At 37.4% G+C, this 19,009-nt stretch overlaps 1 protein-coding gene across 5 annotated transcripts in view; it reads left to right on the top strand.

Annotated features, from left to right (window-relative positions):
- LOC150094589 (nuclear receptor subfamily 2 group C member 2-like) overlaps nucleotides 1-19,009 on the top strand; it is an 808,056-nt gene that overhangs the window by 765,049 nt on the left and 23,998 nt on the right. For all 5 annotated transcript variants that reach the window (XM_090412047.1, XM_090412048.1, XM_090412044.1 and 2 more), the window contains one exon: nucleotides 8,370-8,418. In XM_090412047.1, the coding sequence (XP_090268173.1) occupies nucleotides 8,370-8,418 (49 nt within the window). The remainder of the gene's footprint in view (nucleotides 1-8,369; nucleotides 8,419-19,009) is intronic.

Raw genomic sequence — 19,009 nt, 5'->3', positions numbered from 1 at the left:
AATAATATGGACTATTGTTTTACATGGGATAATTTTATATAATTTATATAGAAGGCCTTGTCTCCAAACAGTGTCGAAGGCTGTTGACAAATCAATAAATGCTGCTGATGTTTTTAAACCTTTTTGAAAACCATGCGTCTATGTGAGTTACTAAATAGGGAAACTGGTCACAACACCCACGATTTGGTCTGAAGCCAGCTTGTTCTGTTGGGACATATTTAAAAACTGTGGAGCCTATTCTATTATAAATAAGTCTTTCAAAGAGTTAACAACAGCTGAGGAGAGTAATAGGTTGGTAACTTTCCAGTTTATGATTAGTCTTACCAGGCTTTAAAATTGAAAGTATTTTTGCTTTTTTAAAAATAGTGGGAAGTTTACCAGTTGTAAGAATGTCAATATAGAACTTAGTTAACCATAATCTTGCATTTCTTCCCAGGAGCCTTACCAGGCTTTAATTTCTTTAAGGTTGCTTCAACTTCTTGCTGCGTAAAAGGGGGTTGCAAAATCGGAAGTTAGAGGTGAAGACTTGCTAAAATTCTTTTAATTTTCTCTTAATATATCTTGTATGCTTTTTATTGATTGGGATACATGATATATTAATAACATGTATAGCTAGTTGATCTGGGGTGATTCTTGGTTGTTCTTTAATCAGTGGAGCACTATCACCTAGTTTCCTAAGAAGGCTCCAAGTTTTACGGCTGGAATGAGTAAAGTCTATACCTTCAACTGTATTTACCCATTTTTTCCTTCAGGATATATCCAAATTTTCTAGAAATTTGTCTGCTGTTTTTGGGTCATTGTTTATCTGATATTCATTATAAAGTTATTCACATTCTTCGCTCCAACCATTTTTATAGTTATGTCTAATACCTCTAGGAATGCTTTTCTTGGCAGCAAGCAGGACTACACCTATAAATCGATGAAAATTACTTATTGGAGATATCCAGCGAATACATTTGTCAAGTTCATTTGTGTATTTATTCCAGTCAGCCTTTTTAAAATTCCAGCGTGGGATAGGCTTTGATCTTACAAGTGGAATAGAAATACCAATGTCAATTAATACCAGTCTATGTTGACTATGAGGAAAGTCAGTTAAGACCCTTCTCAAATTCTTTTTGCTCACAAGACATAAATCAGGGTTATAGTCTCTTTTCCAGGCTGCAGATCTAAAAGTGCTTTTGTCTTTGGCATCAAAGACTAAGTGAAGATTATTTAGTTCGACCCAATCAACAAGTTTTTTCACCACATTCGTTGTTTCGAGCATAATTCCACTGTTCATGGTGACTATTAAAGTTCCCAATATAAATTGCAGGATGTTTAGCAACAGGAATAATTTTTTCCGGCCAAGGTGATCCAGGTGGCTTATAAATATTCATAATTGTAATATCTTGAACTTTTATCACTGCTGTATGTATGTTTTCTTCAATATTTGAGATAGAAGAAAAACTTCTTTAAGATGATTTCGCACGTACGTGGCTATTCCATATACTTCATGATAAGTTGCAGCAATAGCAATGTAACCTGGAATGCGACTTCTTTTAAGGAGCTGTTCAGAATCAGCAGTATGTGTTTCCTGGACAGCAATGACATCAACATTGTTGGTTAACAATAATTTTGATAAATAATCACATTTGGCTTTGCTAATAGATTCAATATTTAATTGATAAATACGTAGTGTAGGGCCAATGTTTCTAAATTCTGGTTTCTGCAAGTCACTATATTCAGTAGACATCATGAAATTGGCCAGGAGATGCTTAGGATGAACTGGCATTTAGCACCACCCAGGGGACACGTATAGCTTAAGGATCGCTATGGACGTGAGCAACTTTGTCCCCCTTTACACACATTATATATCTATGTATATATAGGTGAATGCCATGGTTTAACTTTTTCTGATTTCTCCATCTGCTCTTCTTTCCTCGTAACTTTGCAAGGAAAGAAGAGCAAATGGAGAAATCAGAAGAATGGTTTACCTCAAGGCAGCATATTGGCCCCAATGCTCTACAATATTTATACTAATGATCAGCCAACCCAACCACAAGTGAGGAGGTTTATCTATGCCAACAACACAGTTATATTCAGCAAGCAAGGAGTTTTGAAGAAGTTGAGAAGAGGTTGACAGAAGCCTTAGAAATACCCTCCAATCACTATGAGACCAATTGCCTGAAGCCTAACCCAAACAAGATTCAGGTTTGCGCTTTCCATCTGTGCAACAGGGAAGCAAAATGGCAGTTAAACATTGTCTGGAGAGGAAAACGCCTCGAACACTGCAGCAACCCCAAATATCTTGGAGTTAAGCTGGATTTACCTTGTCGTATAAGGTACACTGCCAGGAACTAAAAGGAAAAATCTATGCAAGAAATAACATCATAAGAAAAATGACTGGCACGACATGGGGAGCTCAACCAGAGGTACTTCGCTCGACGGCTTTGGCATTGTGTTTTGCTGCAGGGGAGTACACTGCCCCAGTGTGGGAGGCATCTGCCCATGCGAAACACGTGGATGTGGCTTTAAATGATAGCATTAGGATTATAACCGAATGCCTAAGACCAACCCCAGTCAACAAGCTATATCCTTTAGCAGGCATAAGACGTCAAGTGGCCAGTGAGATGGAGAAAAAAAAGCAGATGACGGACGAAAGACATCCAATGTACGGCCATATTATCATGGCTTCTCGACTCAAATCGAGGCATAGCTTTATGCAAAGAATTAAACCATTGATCCACAGACCTGAGGAACGACGCCTTGTTCTATGGAGGAATCAGTTCAACTTCAAGAAGCCCCCATAATTAAGAAAGAGTTAACCAAGAGATATCACCTACCCTATAGCACTTGGAGGACTTTGAACCATCTTAGAGTGGGAGTGTCCAGATGCAGAAGTAACCTGATGAAATGGGGTTATGCAGATGATGACAGCTGTGACTGCAGAGACCCAAACTGACGAACATCTTTTATGTTGCCCAGATCTAATCGATGTGTGCTCCACGGATGACATTCTGGCAGTCAATGACAAGGCAATACAAGCCGCTGTCTTTTGGATGGAGAGGATATGATTGTTCCTGACTCGGAAAGAAAGTAAAGTATGGTTTAACTACCTAGGAGCATATTAATTGACTTCAAATTGGAACAACATAGCTACAATAAAGCATACTCTCCATAGAATGATCAATAATGAATAAAATCATAAACTTCTTTATGTTTATATTTAATTCAGAAAATTGCATCTATACATAGATATATGTGTGTAAATGTATATATGCAATTTTCTGAATTAAATATAAAGAAGTTTATGATTTTATTCATCATTGACCATTCTACGGAGAGTATGCTTTACTGTAGTTCCAATTTGAAGTCAATTAATATGCTCCTAGGTAGTTAAACCATGGCACCCACCTTCCTAAGATATAGGACCTCCTTTTGCTATGATGACTGCAGCAATCCTATAGGGCATACTTTCCACAAGTGTATGACAGCGATCAATGGGAACTTTGGACCAAAAGATTGGTCCTGGACTGTTGTGAGCCAAAATGGCTCATTATTTTCCAAAGCCTTTCCTCCAAGGCTTTGAAAATGATGACTCCACAAATTATTCAAATACCATGTAAGCCTCTCCACTCTTCCAGTACTCTTGATCTTTCTCTCTCTCTTTTCAAACTAATTCTCCTTTCATGCATGCTGTTGTGGTCACCTCTCCTCGTGTAAGGTTGCTATCCCACAGAACACCCTCCCCTTAACCATTCCCAATTGCCTGCCCTTTGACATTACAAAGGTGCTAAGTAGTTTGTATGTACACTACAAAACAAACTTCTCTTCCTTACAAAACACATACAAACACCTCTAAAACTTCTCTTTTTTGTGATCAGACTATTACTCTCCTGATTCCAATACCTGCTGCTCTGAACAACATTCAGAAATTATTCCTGGTATCAAGGCCTTCATTCCCTTCTGGATACAAACTTCTTGTTCACTTTCCAGTACCCAGGCAGTTAAAGGGGAAAAAAATCAGCATAGTGCACGACTGTTTTGTGACAAGAACTCCATCTTTGCACTCACCCTACGTTGAAGCACACAACAAACTCCTACAAAACACATACAAAAGACCATCAACAAATATGAAAGGAACAACAGGAGAAACCTTGCTGCTTCCTGTCCAGACAGAGCTGTTCTAGTCTCTTGCGAAGAAAATTGGGCACAACTTCCGTTCTTCTTCTTCTTATGGTGCTATCTTCTATCGAAGGTCAGCGACCATCTTGGTGAACAAGCTGCGTTCTTGTGTTAATTGGAGCAGTTGTGGGCTGTTCTTTCCTGTCCACGTCTTGATGTTGTCAAACCATGATATTCTTTTTCTTCCTCTAGTTCCTTTGCCATCAATTCTTCCTACAAAATAGTTTGTAGAAGTTGGTATTTGCTGTTTCTCATGATGTGGCCAAGATATGATGTTTTTCGTTTCTTGATTATTTGTACAAAATCTTTAGCTTTGCCAATAGATTTTAAGACATCTTCATTGGTAATTTTTTCTGTCCATGATATTTTTAGCATTCTTCTGTATAGCCACATCTCAAAGGCTTCAATTTTCTTGATGGTTGTTGCCTTCAATGTCCATGTTTCAACTCTATAGAGCAGAATAGACCACATAGCATTTCAGCATTCGGCATCAGACTTCCATGTTCAGGTCTTTATTGCAGAATAATGTTCTCGTTTTCATGAAGGACTGCCATGCAACTTCAATCCTTGTCTTTATATCTATTTCAGGATCCCACCTTTCATTAAGCCAGCAACCAAGATATTTATATCTTGACACTTGATCAATATTTTTCCCATTGAGTGTCAGTTTCATTGATGAGGTTGGATGTTTGCTGATGACCATGTATTTTGTCTTGTTGATGTTTATATTTATTCCTATTCTTTGGCTTTCTATGTATACTCTGTTAATGAGTTTTTGGAGATCCATAATGTTATCTGTAATTAGCACGGTGTCATCTGCATATCGTAGGTTATTAACAACCTTTCCATTTATTGTGATTCCCTCTGGACATTCTTCCGATGCCTTTTTAAAGATTACGTCTGCGTATATGTTGAATGAGTGGTGACAGCACGCATCCTTGTCTCACTCCTCTTTTGATGTTAATATCACTTCTGTTCAGTTTTCTAATTTTGGGATTTCCAGTATAAAACCCCAAAATATTAAGAAAACTACTAGTTCTACTTCTTATCTTTTCTGCTCATTTCATGTACTTTTTTTCTTTTTGAGAGAGAGAGAGAGCATTAGCAGTTGAAAAATGGTTTAACGATGGATGTGTGATGAACTTACTTAGCTGGAACTATTACCTTTCAAAACATAAAGCACAATATATCCAAAGTTTATGCTGGTGAAGATATCGATAGCTTGGTTTTTATTGCACTGAGCAGGTATACACTGCTTGGAAATAAATCAATGGATACCATGTGTGGAATAAACAGCCATGGCACCCACCTTCATAAGATATAGGACCTCCTTTTGCTGTGATGACTGTAGCAATCCTATGGGGCATACTTTCCACAAGTGTATGATAGTGATCAATGGGAATTTTGGACAATTCTGACTGTAGGCATGTAATGAGGTCCTGGACTGTTGTGGGCCAGACAGCCCTTGACCTCACCTGGCACTCCAGTTCATCCCACAGATGTTTAGTAGGGTTCATATCAGGACTCTGTGGAGACCAGTCGAGGGTGGCGACTGTGATGTCCACAAACCACGCAGTTACAGCAGCAGCCTTATGACATGGTGAATTGTCTTGCTGAAAGAGACAATAGTCAGTTCTGCAGAAATGCCACAAAGTAGGAAACATTACATTGTTTGTCACACCACAAACAGAGGTCCGACACCAAGCCAGGAAAAACTGGACCATACCACTTAATAATAAGAAACATTCACTGAGCATCCACCACACCACCCACACTCATCCATCTGCTCAGTAGAGGGTGTATTGCTCTATAACACAGTTTTCCAAGTTTCCACATCTCACTGTACATGCTCTTTGCACCACTGAAGACAATTCTGTAGGTTGGTTCAGGTAATGTGGGGCTTGCATATTGAAGTCCTACCATGGAAACCCATGTTGTGATTCTTGGTGCTGAATGTTTTTGTGCAGATTCGTGTTAGAGTCAATGCCTGGAACTTTACATTTAACATGATTGCCAAACGAATGGTGATTTTTACTGTTGAACTTCATAGCACCCTATGGTCTGTGTAGTGGTCATCCACTGCAGTAGTACTTGCAGTTGACTCCCTGTGCTTACATCTCAGTATGGTATCACTAATTGTTGACCTGGGATGGCCCAGTTTGTCAACAATTTGCTAAACAGATAGGCATGCAACATGGCATTTATCACAATGTCTCTTGCAAACTCCATCAGTTCCCTTCTCACAACCATTTCACCCCAACACAGTTGCACTGACTTGGGAGCATCATATTCCTCCAATTTATACCAGCTACAAACACACAACTCATTACATGGTACAATGCACCTTGCATGTGTGGGTGTCTATTGATTTCTTTCCAAGCAGCGTATTTAGCAGTTATATGGCATTTCCATTTTCTGCCGAAGTACAGGATGATGTTCACTGTTTGTATAATAGGGTAATCCAAATTTGTGTTTTTCTCTTCCTTTCCGCATCTTTAACATGTTCTGACATGCAGACCATCCTCTTTTCCTTTTCTTCATAACATATGTTGCATGAATAGTAGATTTTATAAACACGTAGTGTTCTTAAGGAATGAATGAGGTGTTTATGAAGGTGTAAAACTTTCGAGCTCTTGCATAATGGGGTGAAAGCTACTCAAGGGGGTGCAAATTAAAACCCCATAATAATTATATTTACAAATTTTAATTTTACTTCAAAATTTATAAATGATTAAAAATTTTGATGTCTGTAAACATAGAAATCAGATGCACATAAAAAAGCACTTTGTATTAGAAATGGAAAATTGTTAAGTATTGAAGAAATTAGTCAAAATACAGGAATGGATAGATGGAAATGGGATACTTTATGGGGGGGGGGCAGCATGGTTTTGTGAAGAATGGATCATGTCTGAGTAACTTGCTCACGTTTTATAATACACTGACGGCTGAACTGGATAAGGGTAATGGGTATACAGTGATACTGCTGGACTTTGCTAAGGCCTTTGACAGGATACCACAAGGAATTCTTATCAGTAAACTGCAACACATGGGGATAGATATAGGGTTGGTGAGATGGATAGGAGGGTGGCTGATGAAGAGATATCAGAGAGTAGTTTATTCACGAGTAGAGTCCAAAAGAAGGCCTGTGACTAGTGGTGTGCCTAGTGGTATTTAATTTGTTCATTAATGATATAGGAAAGTATCTGAGAGGAACTGTTCATTTATTTGCCAATCATGCAAAGTTGGGTAGAACAATAGTGAATACACATGATGTCAAAATTTTGCAGGATGATTTGGATAGATTGGCAGCCTGGGCTAAGGAGAATGGATGTCAGTTTAATGTGGCAAAGTGTAAGGTTATGCATTTTGGGGTGAAAAGATTAGCTGCAGTATACCACATTGGTGGAACTGTACTCCAGGAAATTGACAAAGCCAGAGATTTGGGGGTGTTGGTGGATAGGGAGTTAAAGTTTAGGGGGGCACACAGCAAAAGTGACTAAATCAGCTCATCAGAAGATCACTTGGTTACTGAAGAATACTTTGATGAGCAAAGACAAGCAGGTTATTGTTCCTCTTTATCAAGCCTTGATAAGACCTCATCATAACTACTGTGCCCAAATCTGGATGCCAGGATTTCTTCTTGATGAGGAGGAGGTAGAGAGGATCCAGAGGCGAGTGACCAAGATGGTAGCTGGTCTATGGAATGAACCTTATGAGAACAGGTTGAAAATGTGGGTTACAGAAATTGGTTGATAGGCGGAAAAGGGGTGATATGATTGAGACATACAAATTACTGAGGGGTTTTTACAAGATTAATTCAGAGGAAATTTTTCAGAACAGGTGTGGTCGTGGGAGAACTAGAGGCCATCCATGGAAACTGAGCAAGAGTGTAGTTAGCAAGGGTGTTAGAACTAAGTTTTTTACTTGGAGAGTGGTGAATGAGTGGAATAAGCTGCCAGAGTCTGTTGTGGGTGCCATGACTGTGAATGAGTTCAAAGCAAAGTATAATAGATACTGTGTGAAGCTTAATAGTTCTTGACATGATGTTTAGGACCTCCCTTGATGTGTCTAAGGACTCCTTGGAGTTGCCCGTAATAATAATAATAAAAATAATACTAAGATGTTTTGATATTTAAAACAGAAAAATGATTATATAAATTTCATTTTTTGTAGTTAGTATAGCATTTTGTTTTTCCCCCCATTAGGATCAGGATCTGTGATGGGACATTCAGCAGAGAGCACACCAACTCATTGGTAAGTCTTTTGAATTGAAATCTAATATATGTTCTAATATCATTAATTTCCTTTTAAAGAAATTAGATACTGAAATTCTTTTTGCATTATACAAAGAGCATTCCAAAAGTAAGATCTATATCATGTGCAAGGCTCTTGGAATGTGAGTGGCCTTGACATTTTTTGCCTGGTCTTTGTTCTTTCATCTCTCTCTCTCTCTGCTACAGTTTAGTATACAGTGGTGATGTATCAAAGTTGTATTGCTTTTGCTGTTTTATACACAGTGAGCAAGTTTTTTATCGGTTGAAGAGCATAAAACAGTGCACAGTCATTGAATTTCTGAAGCAGGAAAATATGAGTTCTTGCTATTAAAATTCTCTACTGATCACAAGGTTTTTATGGTGAAGGGTGGATGTGAGTACTATCTATATATCATTGGGCATGAAGGAATTGATATTATTGACCAATCAAATTGGGCTATGCAGCTGATAGTTTCTGATAGATTAACTGCTCAGCTGAAAGCTGAGCAGTTAATCAGAGAATCAAATAAGGCAGAGTCACTATCAATGAAACTGAACATTGAATTAGCACAATTAATGAAATCATAACAGAACTCAGCCACAATAAAATGTGCACATGTAGGGTGACTAGCAGATGCAATCATACAAGACTGCAGATTGTTGCTGACTGCTTCAGCATTACCAAACAGAAGAGAAATGCTTTTCTTCAGAGAATAATGATGAAAGTTGGGTCCATCGTTATTACCCTGAAATGAAAATTTAGTCTCTGGAATATCACCACCCTGTCTCACTAAGGTCAAAAAAATTCAACAGTGAATTAATTATGTTCATTCTGAAGAATAATTATACCATGATAACATAGAGATGAGCAAGTTCCCTTCAACATTTAGTGAAGAGATCGGATCTGAAGTTGTGAAATATCTGGACTTGTGGTTTTTTCAAAAGTGAAGATTCTGGTATCCATTTTGAAAATGATGAAGTTAAAGTAGACATGGAGAAAACAGTTCCAAAAACCAGAAAAGTTTCACTGTGATGGTTTTGAAAAATTTATTATATTATGACATATAAAAAATGTATTGAAAGGAAGAAAGATTATGCTGAGAAAATAAAGTAGAGACTTCAAACCCCCCCCCCTTCATATCTTTTGGATAGGGAGCTACAACAATGATGGCATTACTTTTGAAATGCCCATTACAAGTTCTAATGGTATGACACAAAGCATAACTGAACCTCCAGAAGAGCAATAACTAAGCTCTATTTGATGGGAAAGAAAATCGTGTATAATCTCTTGAGTATTTTAAATTTAGGTTAGAAACACTAGAGTTAGTTCCAAACTTGGCATTGAGAGAAATTTTGTTTGGTGCTTATCTGAAAAAAATAAAATAAATTGAAATACTGCATAATCCATGTAAAGAGCTGTAATAACATTGCACATAATCCACATAATGATAAAGTGCTGGACTTCTAAGTTGAAATGCATAGACAAGATAGTTGCAGTTCCCCTTCATACACCACTACATGATATTCCTTCTCTTATTCATGATTCTTTTCCTGTCCATCCCCATGCCCATTACTGACAAAATTTTTGTAACTATTATTCATGTTGGAAGCTTAATAGATTTTTTACAACACTCAAAAAGAATTAAAATAGAATTTAATACTTCCTATATTTCATCCTAGTCACTAGGACATCTACGGGGATTACAAAAACAATTAATGTAACATGCACACAAATATCATACGATACTAAGCCCAACCATGTGGGTGACACTAAAGTCCTATCTAGGTGGAGTGCCCTCTAAGGGCAGTAGTAGGTGGCCTGGAATGTAAGGTGGGACCTCTGGTGATGAGTGTTTCCCAAATCTTCGGAAGCTTAATGCAACCGTATATTTATTAAGATTTGGTTGGTTTCTGAGAGCTGCTGCTTCTAAGAAAAGTCTCTCTTTCTTGAATTTGCTGTGGTGGAGCATGGTGGTTTTCTTCCATGATACCCTGTGGGTGGTGTCCAAAACATGGTCACCCAAGCCTGAATGGCCATAGTTGTGTTTACAGATGTAAGACTTGTGTTCCTCCAAGCAGATGGATGCTGATCTGCCTGTCTGTCCAAAGTACGCCAGCTTACAGGAACAGGATACTTTGTAAACTCCAGGCAGAGAGAGAGGAGGGAGATCTTTCGTAGAACAGATAAGGGTAGCAAGTTTGCGGTGGGGCTTATATGCTGAGTGTGGGTTGTACTTTTTTAGAATCTTGGCTATTTTTTTGGATGTGCCACGGATGTAGGGTATGGTGATGGCATTTTTAAAATCTTGTTGACAGGAAGGACGGGGAATGGGGGAGGAACTGATTATTTTTTTGATACTGTGATCGCTGTAGCCATTGGAGAGGAAATTGCTGTGTATGTGGTTGAGCTCAGCAGTGAGGGCAGTTCCACTGGAACAAAGATTGTGGACTCTCTTGGTAAGAGTTTTAATAATGCCATATTGTTGAGAGGGGTGGTGGTGGGAGAGTATAATCTGGGAGAGATTAAAAATGCCATCACCATGCCCTACATCCGTGGCACATCCGAAAAAATAGCCAAGATTCTAAAAAAGTACAACCTACATACAGCATATAAGCCCCACCGCAAACTTGCTATCCTTATCCGTTCTACGAAAGATCAGCTCCCTCCTCTCTCTCTGCCTGGAGTTTACAAAGTACCCTGTTCCTGTAAGCTGGTGTACTTTGGACAGACAGGCAGATCAGCATCCATCTGCCTGGAGGAACACAAGTCTTACATCCGTAAACACAACTATGGCCATTCAGGCTTGGCTGACCATGTTTTGGATACCACCCACAGGGTATGATGGAAGAAAACCACCATGCTCCACCACAGCAAATTCAAGAAAGAGAGACTTTTCTTAGAAGCAGCAGCTCTCAGAAACCAACCAAATCTTAATAAATATACGGTTGCATTAAGCTTCCGAAGATTTGGGAAACACTCATCACCAGAGGTCCCACCTTACATTCCAGGCCACCTACTACTGCCCTTAGAGGGCGCTCCACCTAGATAGGACTTTAGTGTCACCCATGTGGTTGGGCTTAGTATTGTATGATATTTGTATGCATGTTACATTAATTGTTTTTGTAATCCCCATAGATGTCCTAGTGACTAGGACGAAATATAGGAAGTATTAAATTCTATTTTAATTCTTTTTGAGTGTTGTAAAAAATCCATTAAGCCTCCAACATGATGTCCTCACAGCACTTAAGCCTCTACACACGAATTGTAACTATTATTATTACTCAAATATGCTTATTTCCTTGTTAACTGATGGCACTTAAAAATAATGCATGTGGTTTTCTACTTATTCCTTTTATAATGAAATTAAATTAGCCAAGAAGAAATAATGATCTATTAGTGAATTGGAGATTTAATTGTAATGTCAAGGTTTTGTGGGTCTGCTCCTGCTAGGCCATTACCTGAGTTGCCTTGACTGATGGATTAGTTCTGTTGGTTGGCTCAACAAATTTGTCTGAATAATCATTTTTCTCACATACAAAATGAATGTCAATTATGCTCTCCGCATGTACAAATCAAAAATTGGAACTGCATGTTCAAGTAAAACAAATGTTTCACTACGTCCATCATAGTAGACAGCTATGCCATCGAGGTCACTTGTATGACTCTTTGGTAAAAATTTTGCACCTAGTCACATAAGTTGACCTACTTTAGATGAATTGGGGGAGAGGGAAAGAAATTTTATTATGTTGAAAACAATTTTATAATATTTTAAAATTTACAGTCTTGTATGAGTTTATATCTGTAATGCAATAGTTACAAGCATATAGTCAGTGTTAAATTATATAATTAATATTAAGCTTATGTGAATTTGTTATGTTAGTATGACATGCATATAGAGTTAGCCATGCCCTTGTCCTGGTTATTTAATGAGTCTTGCAGTGGGTAAGGTTTTTCCTAAGGAGTGGAAAGAAGCTAAAATAATACCTCTCCACAAGCATGGTTTGAGAACAGAAGTTTCCAATTATAGACCAGTCTGTATATCTGCAGTTTGTAATCAAAGTGTTGGAAAAATTGGTCAGAAATAGAATACAGAATTGGATTGATGAACATAAGATTCTTTATGATGGTCAGCATGAATTTGTGAAGGGCAGGTCTTGTTTTTAGCAGTCTGCTTATGTTTCATGATAAGGTAACAAATGTGTTAGATAAGGGAGAATCATATACAGTGATATTCTTGTACTTTGCAAAAGCATTTCATAGATTACCACATGATAAGTTGGTATGCGAGCTGCAGAGGATAGGAATAAATAGTATATTGGTTAGATGGATCAGAGATTGGCTCTCTGAATGATACCAGCAAGTCGAGTATGATGGAACCATGTCTCAGGAAAGAAAGGTGACCATTCATGTGCGTCATTGCTCTGTTCTTGAGCCCCTACTGTTTAACGTGTTAATGGTATTTCGTGTAGATTGACTTGGGATCTTCAAATGTTTGCTTATGATGCAAAGTTAGATAGAATTATCAGGAGTAGTGCTGATATTAATTCTCTGCAGGAAGATTTGAATAGACTTAGCTTGGACAAGTGAGTGGGGCTGCAGTTTTAATGTTGATAAATGCAAGGTGTTACACTTTGAGATACAGAGATATAAGGCTATTGTCTGTACTGGTGGAGCTCTACTTCAGGAAGTGGATGAAATTTGGGATCTTGGAGTGGTGGTGGACAGTGGACTGAAGTTCTGAGGACACATCGCATGTGTTGCAAAGACTAAACATCGTATTACTGCTATGATAAGAAGTGCATTGACATGTAGGGATAAGGATGTGATGGTGCATCTATATAAGGCATTGGTCAGACCACATATGGACTATTGTGCTCAGATCTGGTCACCTAGTTTTCATTGTGATGTGGAAACTCTAGTTCAAAGATGAATAACCAAAGTGATATCAGGACTCTGGAGTGTCCTCCAGAGTGGAGGACATTTGTAGTGGAGGACTTCTAGCATTTGTATACAAATGCTAGAAGTATAAGAAGCAACCATTTCATTTGCCTTCGATGAAGACTGTTTCAGAGAATGTGCATTACAGAGGTTGGCGGTGGGGTAAGAGGAAAAGAGGAGATATGAGAGAAACCTTCAAATTAGTTAAGGAATTCTTTTAGATTAATACAAAAGAAATTATAAACAGAGTGGATGTTATGATAGAAAGAACGAGAGGCCATCCCTGGAAGTTGTATAAAGATGTGGTGAAGAAGGGTGTGAGGAGTATTTTTATGTGGAGAGTTGTTAGTGAGTAGAATGCATTGCCTGAGTGTGTTGTGAGTACAGATAGTGTAAATAACTTCAAAGTTTATCATGATAGACATTTTGATGATTGAGTGGGCCTCCCACAATGAGTGTTGACTCCATGGAAGTTTCCAAATAATAATAATAATATAGCAGCACTCCAACAGAATTTCTTTACAAATAGCTTTCATTACTAGAAGAATAACAATTCTTTAATTTGTTGAAAGTTTATTTTTCACTTGGTTAGAGTATAATAAATTTAGTTTAATCCTTTATCCAAGTGTGAGCAAACAAAGTTTGCACCTGAAAGTATCTTCAGGACTGGAGTAAGGTGGTACAACACCAGGACACTCCTTGCAAAGGTGGAGCAAGCTACCAACACTCCTATCTCAGTATCTCCCATAATGCAAAACACATCTCCTTGCGGATATGTCTAATGTAATGCATTAAGGGAATGGCCACAACCCAGACTAGTTTCGACCTTTATTGAGGTCTCTTCAGTGGGAGCCAGGCCCAAGTGGAGATACCAGGCAGAAGCTTAGCAGGTCATCTCCACCTATAGGAGTTGCCAAATAGTGTGCTGCCCTTTTTTAATAAATTACTCTGGATTTAGAGAAAGATGTTGAAAGTTTATTTTTCACTTGGTTAGAGTATAATAAATTTAGTTTAATCCTTTATCCAAGTGTGAGCAAACAAAGTTTGCACCTGAAATACATATCTGCAAGGAGATGTGTTTTGCATTATGGGAGATACTTAGATAGGAGTGTTGGTAGCTTGCTCCACCTTTGCAAGGAGTGCCCTGGTGTTGTACCACCTTACCGCAGTCCTGAAGATACTTTCAGGCGCAAACTTTGTTTGCTCACACTTGGATAAAGGATTAAACTAAATTTATTAATTCTTTAATTAATGGAATATGATTTTCTAGATTTTATTCTCTACTTACCTGTTTGTTAACACTGAATAACTTATTCGCAATAATATGAAATCAATATATGCTTATTCAATAAAGAGATATCATGCAAGCTAGGAAGTTGCTTGATTAATAAGAACGCTGCTGTTGTCATCAAGGAACTGGTGAAAATAGCGTAAAGTTGGTTACTGGAATAACATCAGCAGAATAAGAAACTTCAGTGAAAAGGAAGTGTAACTAGCACAGAATTATAGAAATATTTCAACATAATTGATGTTACCAAAACCGAAGAGACTAAAACCGGTGACAATCTTTTAAATAATAAGTATAAGATGATCTACAACTTTTGTCTCTTGGAAACATTACAGGGAAGAAGAGAAAGAAACTCAGGAACGTAAGATGGATACTATGGAAATAGCATATGACGAAGCTACCTTAAACCCTCCAGGGAGGGTATCTCCTGATCCGTCATGTCTGAAAACCAAGAATCTTCTCTTAAGGCTTGCAACTTGGAATGTAAGACCTTATATGAAGCTGGGAAGTTACATAACCTTATACAAGAATTTGAAGCAATGAAAATGGACATTGCTGGTATCAGTGAAGTCAAATGGACTAATAGTGGAAAAATAAACAGAAAGAGCCATTCAATTATATACTCATGTGGAGACAGTCATAGGAATGGAGTAGCATTTGTACTAAAAAATAAGATTGTGCAATCCTTACTTGAATTTTGGCCCATAAGTGACAGGATAATTGCATTAAAAATTGCAGCTCAACCTTTTCATATTTTTATTGTCCAAATATATGCAACTACTTCTGATTACCCAGATGAAGATGTTGAATGTCTATGAAGACATTCAAAATGCACTAAACAATGCTAAATCAGATGACATAACTATTGTTATGGGAGATCTAAATGGTAAAGTAGGCCCAGAAAAGATCTCTTCCTGCATGGGAAACCAGGGCCTGGGATATAGAAATCCAAGAGGAGAAAAATTAATACAGTTCTGTGAAGAAAACAATCTGGTAATAGCAAATACTTTATTTAGCCACCCTCCTAGAAGACTTCACACATGGAAAAGTCCCGGAGACAGCTGTAGGAACCAGATTGACTATATAATGATTTAAAAAAAGATTCCGGAATAACATTTTACAAGCCAAAACATACCCAGGGGCTGATATTGAATCAGACCACAACCCTGTGGTCATTAAAGTAGCAATAAAATTAAAGAAAACAATGAAACCTCTAAACATAGAAAAATATGATCATGGCTGCCTTAAAAATCAAGAAATACAAGGTAAATTTTTAAAGGAACTGGCACAATCCACTGCTCCTGATCCCATCAAGTATCCTTACCCTAAAGATGAGATTGAGGATAGATGGCAGAAATTTAAAGAGGGCATAAAAAAGGCAGTGAAACAAACAATTCCCAAATTTGAGAAGAAAAATGAGTAAACCCTGGATGAATGATAAGATATTGAAAATGATGGAGGAAAGAAAGAAACACAAAAATCGTCCTGAATACAAGAACTTAAATAAGGAGATCAGGAAAGAATGTAGGATTGCAAAAGAACTATGGCTCAACAACAAATGCAAGGAAATTGAACTTCTGAGCAAAAAGCACAAAAACCAGAGAACTTAATGAAAAAGTTAAGGAGCTAACTAACAAATCTTGCAAAAGGGTAGGCTCTCATTGCATCGAAGATACCAGTGGAAACATCCTAATGGAGAAAAACAAAATAAGGGATAGATGGGTAGAGTATTCAAAGGAACTCTACAATCATAATAGAATAGATAAGCCAATGCAAGAAGATTTGGAGAGGGCCTACTATTCTTACCTGGGAAGTAACAAATGCCATTAGGAAACTGAAACCAGGAAAAGCTCCAGGAATGGATGGAATTATGGCAGAATATCTAAAGGCTTTAGATGATAAGGCTATAAGATCACTGACTGACATATGTAACAAAATATACGAAACAGGACACCTGCAAAAAGATTTTAAGCACTCAACGTTCCGTTCCTACCAATACCTAAAAAATCAAAGACAATCAAATGTGAAGAATACAGAACAATCAGCCTGATCAGTCAGATAGCAAAAGTTATGTTATATATCATCCTAGAAAGAAATAAACATAAAATCAAAATGGAAATTAATGAAACACAATCTGGTTTCCAGGAAAATAAAGGAACTAGAGAAGGACTCTTCAACATTAGAACTATTATAGAAAGATATCTGGAGAAGCAGAGAGAAGTCTACTTATGTTTTATTGACTACACAAAGGCCTTTGACAATATACAACATGAACAACTAATCAAATGCATCAGAAATTTAGGAATAGATGGTAAAGATACCAGATTACTGATAAATCTATATTGGGAGCAAACTGCCTCAATAAAAATATCAGGAGAAATCTCGGAGGAATTCCCAGTAAAGAAGAGTGTCAGACAAGGCTGTGTTCTTTCTCCTATATTGTTTAACCTCTATACTGAAAATATCTTCCAGCAATTAGAAGAATTTAAAGGAGTCAGCATAGGGAGCAGGAATATAAACAACTTAAGATGTGAAGGTGATACAGTACTGTTAGCTGAAAATGAAAAAGATCTTCAAAACCTATTAGAAGAGATGCTGAAGCGAAAATAAAAATATCAGGAGAAATCTCAGAGGAATTCCCAGTAAAGAAGAGTGTCAGACAAGGCTGTGTTCTTTCTCGTATATTGTTTAACCTCTATACTGAAAATATCTTCCAGCAATTAGAAGAATTTAAAGGAGTCAGCATAGGGAGTAGGAATATAAACAACTTAAGATGTGAAGGTGATACAGTACTGCTAGCTGAAAATGAAAAAGATCTTCAAAACCTATAAGAGACGCTGAAGCTAAGTGAAAAATATGGACTTAATTTCAACTTCAAAAAAACCAAAACCATGCTGGTAACAAGAGAAAAGGGGAAAATACCCGATATAAATATTAAGATCAGAGGAAATATTTTAGATCAAGTAGAGAGTTATATTTGAGTCAACTAATTACAGAGAATGGAAAGTGTTATAAGGAAATATTAAGAAGAATAGAAATTGCTAGATTTGCTTCATTAGCATGAAAAACATTCTGACCTCAAGGGAAATTCACACAAAAACAAGAATTAGGCTGTCCAAATGCTACGTATGGTCAACACTGCTATATGGAGCAGAAACATGGACAATATCAAAATATTGTGAAAATAAACTAAAAGCCTTTAAGATGTGGATCCTCAGAAGAATTCTTAGAGTCCCATGGACTGCCAAAAAAAACTAATTTAGAAATATTAGAGATGATTGGAGAAGATAGGAATCTGTTGAAAACCATTAAGAAAAGGAAAACCACCTGAACAACTTGGTCACATACTAAGGCATGAATCTCTACAAAAAACACTTCTAGAAGGAATGATACAAGGAAAAAGAAGAAGAGGAAGACAAAGAGCAGATTGGATGGAAAATATTAAGGACTGGATCATTTTGTCCTATGAAGAATACAAAAGAGAAGCACAAAACCGTACATGGTGGAAGTTCATGGTAGTCAACCTCCTGGAAGGAGATGACATCTGACAAGACAAGATAAGATGATTTATCCAGTCAATACTGATTACTAAAAGGAATAGAGCCTCTTTAGCTCAGTCAGTATAGACAAAGCCCTTTGGTCGGAAAGACCTGGGTTCAATTCCCGTCCATGACGTGAGGAACCTTTATCTGGTCTCTTTCGACTAGGGTTTTTTCACCCGGAAACTCAGGTTTTTCGTCCCTCAGAACAGTCAAACCAGTCCCGTGAACACACACGGATTTACAGTCATAAGTACATACTTAATCCCTCACTAGGAGGGCTCAACCAGTCTTAAGGGACAGTTGAGGAATTGAGGGAATCCCATACGAATACATTAAAAACTAAAAGGAAGAATAGCTAATCAGTTTCAAGTAGTATGGACAAATTTCAAAATAGGAAATTAGACAATAGAATTTGTGTCTGTGGTCTCAGAAATGACAAATCGTGAGAGAGAGAGAGCAGGTTACATAAAAAAATATAAAAAATTTTAAAAAATAATAAATAAAGGAAAAAAATTAGTTCTTGTTGAAGACCTGAAAAAACAGAATAGGAAATGAATCACAGACATGCAGAAACATTTAGGAGATATAGAGCAGTCTAATAATAATGGCAAATTCCAGATATCTGCTTGTGACCCTAACCAGTCATTATTAACACCGTGTTCCAATACAAAAATGTGCATAATACAGACAAATCAACCTTCAGAATACACGCAATTTATAGCCAAAAAAAAAAAAAATACTAGTGGTGACAGAGGGTAGTAGAAGCAGGTGCCCTCCCTTGATGAATCCTTGGACTCCTTTGAGGTGTTACGTAATAATAATA

This window comes from Typopeltis vanoorti, chromosome 22, assembly GCF_054136105.1.
Source record: "Typopeltis vanoorti isolate ZY-2024b chromosome 22, IOZ_Tvanoo_1.0, whole genome shotgun sequence".
Taxonomy (NCBI): domain Eukaryota; kingdom Metazoa; phylum Arthropoda; class Arachnida; order Uropygi; family Thelyphonidae; genus Typopeltis; species Typopeltis vanoorti.
The sequence above is the reverse complement of the archived record's forward strand: the minus strand, read 5'-3'. Positions and strand labels throughout refer to the sequence as shown.